We start from the raw sequence: 12,606 nt of genomic DNA, 5'->3' as shown, positions 1-12,606 counted from the left end.
TTTCTCGGATTACTTTACTTAACTATTACTTATTCACCTTGTGGGGAGAGGCTGGTGCACTGAGATACAGGCTCTGCTTAGTTCAGACACCAGTCTCTCGCAATCTTTTGTTATATTCCTTACCTGTGATTTGTTTGTTTATACACTAACTATAAGATTGTAGAGAAAAATAAAGAAATTTAGAATTATTTTTTTGGATTTTTTACTTTGTAACTATTGATTAATCTGTCTGAAATCTAATTAATTTCGAAACAAATATATGCCTGTGCTGTAGGCATTTTGAATAATGTAGCGTTCTAATGGTGAAAGGATTTTTGAAATCGGTTTATAGTTTTTGAGTTTATTCGTTACAAACATAAAATATAAAAATCTTTTCCATTTTTTAATACTTTGTGGATTTAACATAAACACACTCGTTTGTGATCCGTAGCTATCAATGGCGAAGGGGAGAGGATAGAGTGAGTGACCCATTCACATGACATATACAACCAATCACACCGCACATTCCTATTGGTTATAGCTTAGTAAATTTATCAATTTACGGAAATGTGGATGTAAAATAATACAATTCATCTGTCATTATAAACTTCCTAGTAATTTATAAACTTGCGGTTCTTGTTAATTTCAAATGACAGATACAACAGATAATTTACGTCTAGTAACTTATCAAAAGTTGTTACTTTTTCAACGGAGTGTTATGGCAACATAAGTTATGCCTTGCTGTCACTCTGCCTGCTTGTTCTTGACTGTCAATCATCATCTGTAAAGTGAACTGTGTGTGAGTCACTTTTGTGTAGGTTTTTAAGGTTTTTTTAATCAATTTAACAATAAAAAAAGTTCAAATAAACGTAAAATGTATAGATTATTTTCGCGTAATTTCAATATTTAAGTATCAAGTGGGGATTCATAGCAACAAAACGATTAAACATGGGTTTTCTGTGTCGCGTTTATTTAATAGTGTTATTTTCAATATTTGTCAATGAATCCGTTTCGCGTACCTTGGATGAAGAGCTTGAGCCGTTCCTCGTGAAGCCGCAGTACACCACTGATGAGGAAATATCGCCTATGTTACATAAATTGGAGAAATTATATCCAGAGTTGGCGCGGGTGTATTCGATTGGTCAATCGGTTGAGGGGCGAGAGCTGTTGCTTATTGAAATCTCCCAAGATGTTCGTAGAAGACACCCTGGTCGGCCATCCTTTAAATATATGGCTAACATGCACGGAGACGAGTCTGTGGGACGACAGCTTGTGATCTATTTGGCGCAGTATTTGCTGTTAAACTACGGGAGGGATGAAAGAGTGACTAAACTTGTGAACACCACGGAAATACATCTGATGCCTTCTTTGAACCCCGATGGTTTTGCCAAAAGTAAGGTAAGTGTGTGTCTCAGGATCATTAATTGAAGGTAGGAAATTGGTACTAATCTAACTGTTTGTGGGAACTTATTATTACTTATACCTACTTCAGGATTACAGGTCACCACCTGTGACATCCATGCTTTTTTACAGAGAAGGTTAGGTTTAGAACTTAACTGAGGATGATGAATCAAGAGATAAACAGTTGGTGCTCTTATGATGATGGATGACATTGTGAGAAAACGTGAACATTCAGGCAATTGAATGTATAATCATGATCCAAATATCAATTCAAAAATTACAGAGGTCAGATGAGAGTTGCTACATATAAAAAATCTGACTTCCCCAATCCAGGATTGTGGTCAAAGACGCACCCCAGTCTCCTCTCAAAAGAGGTAAAGATGTAACTAAGATTAATGACAGGAGATACAAGAAGACCCAGGCTAATAAGAAAAAGACTCTTGAGACATCAGATTCATGCGCTAGAATGTTATCAATGCTTTTATAGAGGCTATTCTGACTAGAGGGGAATTCTGACAGTAATTCTTAAAATCACATTTTTGTATTCTATTGTTCATATCATGTCTCTTTCTCTCTCTCTCTCATCTCTGCATCCCAGTTCCTCCCAGTTCCAAGTGGCACCCTCCACAAGGTCATACATATACCCCATTTATATTTTTTTCAATGTTTTTCAATTACAGTCAGTAACAATTTTATTAAAAAAAAAAAAAAAAAAAAAAAAAATAAAAAATATTATATATATGGATTTGATGTTTGTATTGTGATTTATACAGCTGAATTCCAACAGTAGATAAAAAAAATGGCAAGAACTCAAAATTTAGAACACAAACAAATTTAGAACACATAATATCATGCAACAGCAGTCGTAGCAATAACAGCTAGTTTTTTATAGTTTACACTGAGCAAGCTGTGCATTTCCCTAAGCAATCACAAACTGGCACAGGATGTTTCTTTTAAAGTGGATATTTTGTGTGTTTGCTGCTACAGTTTTTATTCAACTGTTTTTCCTTGCTACCAAATTTGTGTATATATTTATTTGTTGGTTTTCCTTTGCCATATGTATTAAGACATTTTATGTTGAAAAAATGTATTGTGCTCCAATAAAAAAGTAATAATAAATAAATATTTATCTACAAAAAATTATATATGGGCATGTTTTTTCGCTTCCTGTTAATCTGGAAAAATTTTCATGTCTTTTTATTGATATTTTTTATTATTTGGTCATACTTGTACCATTGGTAGTAAATATAAGTAGTAACATAACATATAACCACGTATATATCCCTTGCCGGGTAGGCAGAGCCAAAAATCTTGAAAAGACTGAAAAACCTCGATCAGCTTTTTGGCTTAATGACATTCAAATAGTGACAGGTTGATAGCCCATCGATTAACAGGAGAATAGTGTATAAGCCTCATTCATCTTCGAAGGATTATGTATAAATTCAGGTAGTCATCAGTCCTATTAAAAGCCTTTATGTACTTTCTTTACATACTCTTTTAAAGTTCCATCCATACATATATACATATGGTCACGTCTATATCCCTTGCGGGGTAGACAGAGCCAACAGTCTTGAAAAGACTGAATAGCCATGTTGAGCTATGTAGCTTAATGATAGAATTGTGATTCATATAGTGACAGGTTGCTAACCCATCGCCTAAAAAGGAATCCCAAGTTTGTAAGCCTATCCCTTAGTCGCCTTTTACGACATCCATGGGAAAGAGATGGAGTGATTCTATTTCTTTTTGTATTGGTGCCGGGAACCGCACGGCATTAAGTTCCATATATATACATATAAATAACAGCCTACTCTACACTCTTCCGGTTTTACACATACTTAGGTATTGGACAATTATTTTTTACATTATAAACGAGATATATTATTATAATAGTACCTTTTATAATCTATGTCATAAGGTTCAGTTGTGCGTAATTAAGAACATACTTAAAAAGATCATGGACATAAAGTGGGGCGCGTGACCGGCAATGTTACTTTCACTAGCGCATGGTGGCTGCCACAGATTAAATATTCACTATTAACTACTAGATACTGGCTACGTGATGTCGCACGCAAGAAATAATCCGGGTCGGATATTCCCTTAGTCGCCTTTAACGACGTACGTACGTGTGAGATGAAGTTATCTATTTATAAAGTGCTGGCAATCATACGGCGCCGTGCACACTATGAGCTTGTTGCGGCACTGAGCATATAATTTCGCCTGAAGGATATCAAGACCTATTTGAAGCAAAAAAATAATTAAAATACGATCAGTGAGAAACATACATTCATACATATAATCACGTCTTTATCCTTTGCGGGGTAAACAGAGCCAACAGTCTTGTAAAGACTGATAGGCCACGTTCAGATGTTCACGTTCACATCTAGGACCAATATTGTTTTCTATATTCATTAGTGATTTACCTGATGTTATCTTAAACTCCAAGTGTTCAATATTCGCCGATGACACAAAAATTTATAAAGTTATAAAGTCTTCAACTGATGCGGATCTTTTACAAAACGATATCGACCGATTTACAGCATGGTGCAAAGCCAATGATATGTCAATAAACATAAATAAATGCCATTACATATCATTCACAAGAAAAAGACAACCCATTGCCTCATCTTACAAAATAGGATCAGAGGAATTACAAAAAGTGAAAGTAATTAAGGATCTTGGTGTTTGGCTGGATTCAGAACTCAGTTTTGTTGATCATGTTGATAATATCGTAAGCAAATCAGCTCAAATGTTAGGCTTTCTCAAATGAAATTCGAAAGAGTTCCGTTTTGCTAAAACAAAGATTCTCCTTTTTAATACGGTGGTCAGAAGTAACTTAGAATATGCTAGCTCGGTTTGGAATCCAACATATGCTGTCCATTCTCAGCGAATTGAACAAATCCATAGAGCTTTTACTAGGCACCTAGCATTCTCGGCACCTAACATCTCTCATCGTTGTCCTTATAATGAGCGGTTGAAGTATTTCGATATGACATCTTTGTAAGATCGACGCAAATTACATGATGTTATATTTCTATATAAAATATTAAATGACTTATTAGATTCCGGGGACATACTATCATCAATAAATATTAAAGCTCCAAGTAGAATGCCGCGTAAACCCATCACCAAACTCCTAGGTGGTCCGGCGCCTTCTAGAACCAATCTGGGTAGCCACGCTCCTGTTAACCGTACGAGTATGTGCAATACATATAATTCTATAAATGGCGACTCGGGGAACTTGGACATATTTGACGATAGCCTGAATGTCTTTAAACAGAAGTTGCTCAAACATATCAGGGATTGTTAATCACAACTCAAGCATCATACTTTTAAATGTGTTAGTCATTTGATATCTTTGGTAAACTTTGGGACTTATATTTGTGTATCTTTGTTAAGAATGTAGTAAGTAAATACTGTTGGTGTACCTTAATAAATAAATAAATAAATAAAAGATGTTTGGCTTAATGATAGAATCAGTGAGAAATTCTTTAAAATCTGACCCGAACAAATTGCTAACTGGTCATATTTTCTTTCGTTTACGAAATTGGCAAGCTTGCATGAAGAGATTAATGAATGTGGATGAAGCAGGAATTGTGACAAGTATAAAGATGTAGTTTCTGCCACCAGCCAACCACACGGCACAAATATCTTAGTGTACAAATGTCTTAGAACAATTACATCATGCAATGCAATTTATGTGTAGAGATAACCGGCCAGCCTCTTCGTTTCGCTTCAAACAATGAACAACATAATGATGTCATACCCCAGACATGAATGATTTGCGCTATACTCGTACTATCTTTGCCATAGGAATATAAAAATATCCACAGGTATAAATATAAAAGGGGAGGTATAATATGGTATTCATAGGTATAAAAATGGATTTATTGGCTTTAATCGTAATTTGACAAACAATATAAATTTTAATAAGTACCTATATGTATAGATTGTAATACAAATTTAAAAAATATATACGAGTATATATACACACGAAAATCTATCGCTGTTTAGCTTTTTACTATGAAGTTAAACGGGATTGTTTATCGCGCGATAAAATAAAATTAACAGTTGGTGTGTTACATTAGTGATGTCGCCACTGGTTCCTTAAATGGTCTTGTGGTGCACTAATTATAAGAAGTTTCAAAAATTCCCATGTGAATGGGAATTAACTGTATTTTCCTATATAACTACTGGACTCATTTTCATGAAATTTCCCACAGATATAGATCTTCGAGAGATGTTTAGGCTTTTTTCTGGAATTTCCCACGGGAGCAAAGTACCGCGCTAAAGCTCGTTACATCTAAAAGTTAAACTTATCAGCATTAATTAACTGTAAGGTCAGCGATCCCGAACTTTGACCACACGTCGATAATGTGTTTACCACTGCATTTTATATGCACCTACATTGGAACTTGTCTCAAACAAGTTGATTTTGATACATTTTTATTCAGTGATATTATAAGAATGATTTCAAAATCTTCCCAACTATAATATAATAAACGCGAAAGTAGGTAATTTTATTATATTAGTTTGTGCACAAACTCAAAAACTCAAACGTAGATTTTTATACAACGTACATAAGATGTGGTCGATATCACCCATCCACCGATCATTTAGCTAAATACATATTTATTACTACTAGCTGTTGCTCGCGACTTCGTATTTACCTTAAATATCTATAAATTTTGAAATGTTATGTTTTTCCAAAGTGTAATCAATATGACTGCAAAGTTTCATTAAAATAAGATATAAAAAAGAATAGTACTACTCCATCTCTTTCATGAAAGGTGACCTAGATAGCCATATAAACTTGGGATACTTCTTTTAGGCGATGAGCTAGCAACCTGTCACTATTTGAATTTAAATTCTATCATTAGGCCAAAAAGCTGAACGTGGCTTTTCAGTATTTTCAAGATTTTTGACTCTGTCTACCCCGGAAGGGATATAGACTTGATAATATGTATTAATGTTTCATGAAAATCCGTTCAGTAGTTTAGTGCGTGAAAGAATAACAAACACATTAACATCCTTACAAACTTTCGCAAATATAATCTAAACTAAACGAGTATGAAGTAACTGAAAAAAAAGTCCAGTTATGGATAAATTAGAAGTAACTCTTTTTTGCACAAACAATTAGAAACTTGCCATCGTGAATTTCAACACACATCTGTTGACAATACAATAGCCAGCTAACGGAATATTTTCGCTTGCCTTTCCCATTTACATTTCCTTCTACTTTGAAACTTCTTCAGAACTAAAATAGTTTTAAAATTGTTAATGTTTTAGACAACAAAAAAACCTGTTTGGTTTTATTGACGTTATTAATGTATGTGTCGTGAGGTACTGATGTGATTGTACTGTCCCATGTATGTCGTACAAGGCGACTAAGGTTTTACAAACTTGGGATTCCTCTTGTAGGCAATGGACTGGCAACCTGTCAATATTTGAGTCTTGGAGCCATACAGCTGAACGTGGCCTTTTAGTATTTTTAAGACTGGCTCTATCCCGCAAGGGATTTAGACGAGACTATATGTAATGTATTTACTTAATAATGTTGAAGCTTAAGCGTGGCGTGGTGCAATGGACAACGTGGCCCAGTTATACTCGCGTTTCGCTGAACCGATTTTGATCAATTTTTCAGGAAAGTGTGTGATACTTTTAGGAATATAACCCAATGGTGGACTGTTAGATAATGCTATAAAAGCATTAAGTCCGCGTATTGGTACTTTACAAATTGTATTTGTTACCATAAACAAAAATTAAAAAAACAGACTTAAAAAAAGGAACATATCGATTGGAGGCGTTCTCTTTTTACAAAATTGATTTATTACCCGTTATAGTGCCGTGTGGGTCCCGGCACCAATATAAAAAGAATAGAATCTCTTCATCTTGTTCCCAATGATGTTGTAAAAGGCGACTAAGGGATAGGCTTGTAAACTTGGGATTCTTTTTTTAGGCGACGGGCTAGCAACCTGTCACTATTTGAATCACAATTCTATCATAAAGCCAAACAGCTGAACGTGGCCTATCAGTCTTTTCAAGACTGTTGGCTCTGTCAGGGATATAGACGTGACCATATGTATGCATGTATTTGTTACCATACACAATCAATAAAAAAATAGACTTAAAAAGAGGAACATATCGATTGGGGGCGTTCTCTTTTTACAAAATTTATTTTTTACCCCCCAGGTGGGCTGCGAATCACTCCCGGACTACGTCGGTCGCAACAACGCCCAACACAAGGACCTGAACCGCGACTTCCCGGACCAGTTCGACCAGGACCGGGACAACACTGAGGAGTACGTGTACGGCGGCAGGGCGCCGGAGACGAAGGCCGTGGTCAGGTGGCTGCTGGAGAAGCAGTTTGTGCTGTCTGGCAATCTGCATGGGGGCGCTCTTGTCGCGTCGTACCCTTACGATGACTCGATGTGAGTTTGTCGTACTTATTTTTGTTTATATATTTTTCTACAACGAGGAGAATAAGAAAAAACTTAAAATAGAGAGGTACAAGGGCACTATTTATTTCTAGAGAAATTTCTACCAGCAGGCCCTAATATTATAAATGCGAAAGTTTGTGAGTTATGTCAGTTTATGTACAAAGTCAATTTTTATTTTGAACATACCAAAGAAATTATAAGCGACACTTCAAAACAAAAGTACCTACCTATACAATTTATCGAAATACTTGAAAATAATACGTACGTATAAAATTTATTTTAGCACCGGCAAAGAGTGCTGCGAAGACAGTCTGACTCCAGACGATGCTGTGTTCAAACACCTGGCATGGACTTACTCGTCCCGCCACCCGGAAATGGCTAGGGGGGACGCGTGCCCCCCAGAGAACTTCACCAACGGAATGACCAATGGCGCTAAATGGTACGCTGTTAAAGGTGAGAATCCATGGAAAGCTATTATATGCTGGTATGGTAGCGATGAAAATGCTTAGCTGCTTTCTATGCCTTGCAAATTGTAGAATACATAAACATAACATATAATAAGATCTATATCCCTTGCGGGGTAGACAGAGCCAACAGTCTTCAGAAGACTGAAAGGCTGGTATGATAGCATTTAAAATACTTAGTTTGTGCCAACTGCTTTCTATACCTTGCAAATTGTAGCATACATAAGCATAACATATAATAAGATCTATATCCCTTGCGGAGTAGACAGAGCCAACAGTCTTCAAAAGATTGAAAGGCTACGGTCAGCTGTCTGGCTCAATGATAGATTTGAGATTCAAATAGTGACAGGTTGCTAGCCCATTGCCTCAAAGAGGAATCTTAAGTTTATAAGCCTATCCCTTAGTCGCCTTTTACGACATCCATGTGAAGGAGATGGAGTGGTCGTATTCTTTTTTTTTATTGGTGCCGGGAACCACAATGTTGGTAGTCTCAGTAGAATAATACATATTTTTTTTTCATAGACACCATTATTGTCATGCAATTCTTTTTTTAAATTATATGTTAAAGGTGGCATGCAAGACTTCAACTACGTGAGCAACAACTGCTTCGAGGTGACATTCGAGCTGTCCTGCTGCAAGTACCCCCCGGCCGACGAGCTGCCCAAGTTCTGGAAGACTAATAAGGAGCCGCTGCTCGCCTTCATGGAGCAGACCCACATCGGGATAGCTGGCTTCGTGACGGACGAGTACGGGAAACCAGTGCCAGTGAGTCTATCTCCTTCTAGAATTCCTATGGACTAGGATCAGGGGGTGATATCCAAGTTCTGGAAGAACAATAAGGAGCCGCTGCAAACTTTCATGGAGTAGTGATACATCGGGATAGCTGGCTTCGTGACGGACGAGTACGGGAAACCAGTGCCAGTGAGTCTATCTCCTTCTAGAACACCTATGGACTAGGATTAGGGGGTGATATCCAAGTTCTGAAAGACCAACGAGGCTACTAACTTTCATGAAGTAGACCTATATTAGGATAGCTGGCTTCGTGATGGACCAGTACGAGAACCCCGTATCAGTAAGTTTATCTTCTTCTAGAAGTCCATGGTCAGGCTCAGGGTGTCAAGGAACTGCTAACTTTTTTTGGAGCAGACCCACATCAGGATAATTGGATTCGTGTCGAACGGGAAACCAGTGGAAGTAAGTATGGTGATAAAGATGGGTAGACGGCTGTCTACCCATCTTTATCTCCATACTAGGAGGTAGAGAGGTACATTATATTAGTACAATAAATAGAGAGGTAGGCTCCTCTCTTGGAAAAAGGTTCCTGGAAGGGTAGGCAGATACTACACCTTCCCTCTTGTTACAATCTCTGCACACTCTTTGGCTTCTTCCACATTTATTAGTCTTTTCTTGCTGGCTTTTCCGTAACTGTACTGTGTAATTTGTATTCTACCATATACAATAAAAACAAAATAGTAGTCTGAATATGCAGATTTCCTCGCAATGTTTCCCCTCATCTTAGAACTCGAATGTGCATAACCCTTGAGTTACCTATTGTACATGAATTAGGTACGATTTGAACCTGTACCATAATGCGCATTAAGTATTTTAGACATATCCAGACGTTTTTAGCTCCGATGCATTTATTTTTTTTTTCTTTTGTCATTTCTTTACAGAGGGCGTATATAGAAATAAAGGAGGTTGCCCACCCCGTAGTCGTGACTGACCTCGGAGAGTACTGGAGGCTTCTGGTACCTGGAGAGTATCATGTCCTCGCTAAAGCTATTGGGTAAAGTATTTATTTGATATATTAGAAGGAAAAAAATTATAAGCATGTATATAATAAAATCTGGTGTTTGTCTGTGCACTTATAAATTTACTAGAGACCGCCCGCGACTTCGTCCGAATGGAGACCCTATCAATCCCGCGGGAACTCCGGTATAAAAAGTAGCCTATATGTTATTCTTGGTCTTCAGCTACCTATATAACAAATTTCATCGTAATCGGTTCAGTAGTTTTTGCGTGAAAGAGTAACAAACATCCATACTGACATACAAACTTTCGCATTTGTAATATAAGTAGGATTAAAGTGCCGTGTGGCTCCCGGCACCAATACAAAAAAGAATAGGACCACCCCATCTCTTTCCCATGGATGTCGTAAAAGGCGACTAAGGGATAGGCTTACAAACTTGGGATTCTTTTTTAGGCGATGGGCTAGCAACCTGTCACTAGTTGAATCTCAATTCTATCGTTAAGTCAAATAGCTGAACGTGGCCATTCAGTCTTTTCAAGACTGTTGGGTCTGTCTACCCCGCAAGGGATATAGACGTGACCATATGTAGGTATGTATGTATGTGTAGTAAGATTAAAAAATCTATTGAACCTTAAAGTTGCAGCTGACATACATTGAATTTAACATACATATTTAAAAGAAAAGTTACGAAAAAGAAACACTCTGTTTGTTTTTACACTCTAATCGCCGGAACTGCGGCACGCGAACGAAGTTGCGATCATCCCAGTAATACATACATAAAATCACGCCTCTTTCCCGGAGGGGTAGGCAGAGACTACCTCTTTCCACTTGCAACGATCTCTGCATACTTCCTTCGCTTCATCCACATTCATAACTCTTCATGCAAGCTCGGCGGTTTCGGGTATCACAATAGCCTTACAATAAAATACAATTATCTAACTCCGCACTCCTTTTTTCGCTGCAGCTACGAGGAATCAGAATGGAAACGCGTCACCGTCCCAGCCAACCAGACAGAGCCTGTTTCCGTCAATTTCACCCTTCATCACCGCACCGACAGCGACTATGACGGTAAGACTTGCGGCTGGTACGAATCCTCTGCTGGTAGTCTATCCCATTATTGGGCTTTTGTCACTAACATTATCTTATTGTGGGTTTTCAAAGCCTAAATTGGGTGAATGGTAATCATAATCAAGCATATTGTAGGTCGTAAAGGCCTTAATTGGTGGATGGTAATCATAATTAATCATTGATGTGTAATTGCTAATCGTAATCAATGATTGATGGGTAATCATTAATTATGATCATTGATTTATGTGTAATCTTTATTTTTTATAATTTTTTTGTTTTACAATCAATGATTGTTAAGTATTTAATGAACAAAATTAATCATTTATTGCATTCTTGATGATCAATATGTCAAACATTAAGGATATCTACCGATACATACGACGTTTAATGTAGGAAAATCTTGAGATTATTGCAAGTTGGTCACTTGCGAATTCTATATCAATTAAACGCTTTAGTCATTTGACATAATCATAGGTTAGGCCTTAATAGATGATATGGCCTTAATAACTTATGTGGCCTAAATAAAAATAAGACCTTCACAATTAGTCCAAAAAAATTACAAAATTTAGATAATGCGAGTTATTCACTGAAGTCATATTGGACTAGATAGCTGAACGGTCTGCTGCCTATCAGTCTTTTTAAACACTGTTGGCTCTGTCTACCCCGCAAGGGACATAGACGTTATTATATGTACATATTTGTATATGTATGTTTGCATATTGGACCGTGCAATACACTTCTACATCTTACTGTGAGTTAAAAGGGATTTAATATAAAGTATGGCGTTAATAGCTTGTGTGGCCTAAATATTAATGTATTCATTGCAAGTTTTATCGGAAACATTAAAAAAATAGAAAATTGCATGGTTTTGATTTACACAGAGTGTCTTACCCGTCACTGATTACTATCTGCATAGTGATTGTGAAAATCTTAATTTGCTCAATTACTAAAGATATGAATATATTTAGGATTTGCTCAACATTATTATACATATAAAGGTGACTGAAATATGTCAATGTGCTACTGAACTATGTGTTTTTAAGTTTATGCAATAATTAATTTAACGCTGGGCACACAACTGAAATGAAATGCGCAGAGAAATTCCGATTTTGCCAAAAAAAATAGCAAAATCTATAAATATAATTTTAAAATTATAGTACGAGTACTGCCACTATGCAGACGAATCAGAACAATTAAAATTCAATAAAATTACGGCAATATTACAAGCAAATTGAACTTAATAATTAAAAGTCAAAAATGTCTTCTATCTCGCTCATGAAGAGAGTTATGAATGTGGATGAAGCGAAGGAAGTATGCAGAGACCGTGGCAAATGGAAAGAGATGGTCTCTGCCTACCCCTCCGGGAAAGAGGCGTGATTTTATGTATGTATCTCGCTCATAACACCGGATTGTTAAGTTCGCGGGTTTAAATGGCGCGCTCTGATAGGCTCAAATATTTTCGCGCCATACAAAAATTAGACTACAGAGTTTGAAACACTTATAATAA

The 12,606-nt window shown here is 36.8% G+C and overlaps 1 protein-coding gene across 2 annotated transcripts in view; it reads left to right on the top strand.

Annotated features, from left to right (window-relative positions):
* Positions 1 to 749: 749 nt before the first annotated feature.
* LOC106129953 (carboxypeptidase D) overlaps positions 750 to 12,606 on the top strand; it is a 34,493-nt gene continuing 22,636 nt past the window's right edge. For both annotated transcript variants that reach the window (XM_060950585.1, XM_060950584.1), the window contains exons 1-6: positions 750 to 1,377; positions 7,570 to 7,808; positions 8,101 to 8,270; positions 8,850 to 9,046; positions 9,955 to 10,067; positions 10,996 to 11,099. In XM_060950585.1, the coding sequence (XP_060806568.1) occupies positions 928 to 1,377; positions 7,570 to 7,808; positions 8,101 to 8,270; positions 8,850 to 9,046; positions 9,955 to 10,067; positions 10,996 to 11,099 (1,273 nt within the window). In that variant the 5' untranslated portion in view covers positions 750 to 927. The remainder of the gene's footprint in view (positions 1,378 to 7,569; positions 7,809 to 8,100; positions 8,271 to 8,849; positions 9,047 to 9,954; positions 10,068 to 10,995; positions 11,100 to 12,606) is intronic.

Source organism: Amyelois transitella, chromosome 22 (assembly GCF_032362555.1).
Source record: "Amyelois transitella isolate CPQ chromosome 22, ilAmyTran1.1, whole genome shotgun sequence".
Taxonomy (NCBI): domain Eukaryota; kingdom Metazoa; phylum Arthropoda; class Insecta; order Lepidoptera; family Pyralidae; genus Amyelois; species Amyelois transitella.
The sequence above is the reverse complement of the archived record's forward strand: the minus strand, read 5'-3'. Positions and strand labels throughout refer to the sequence as shown.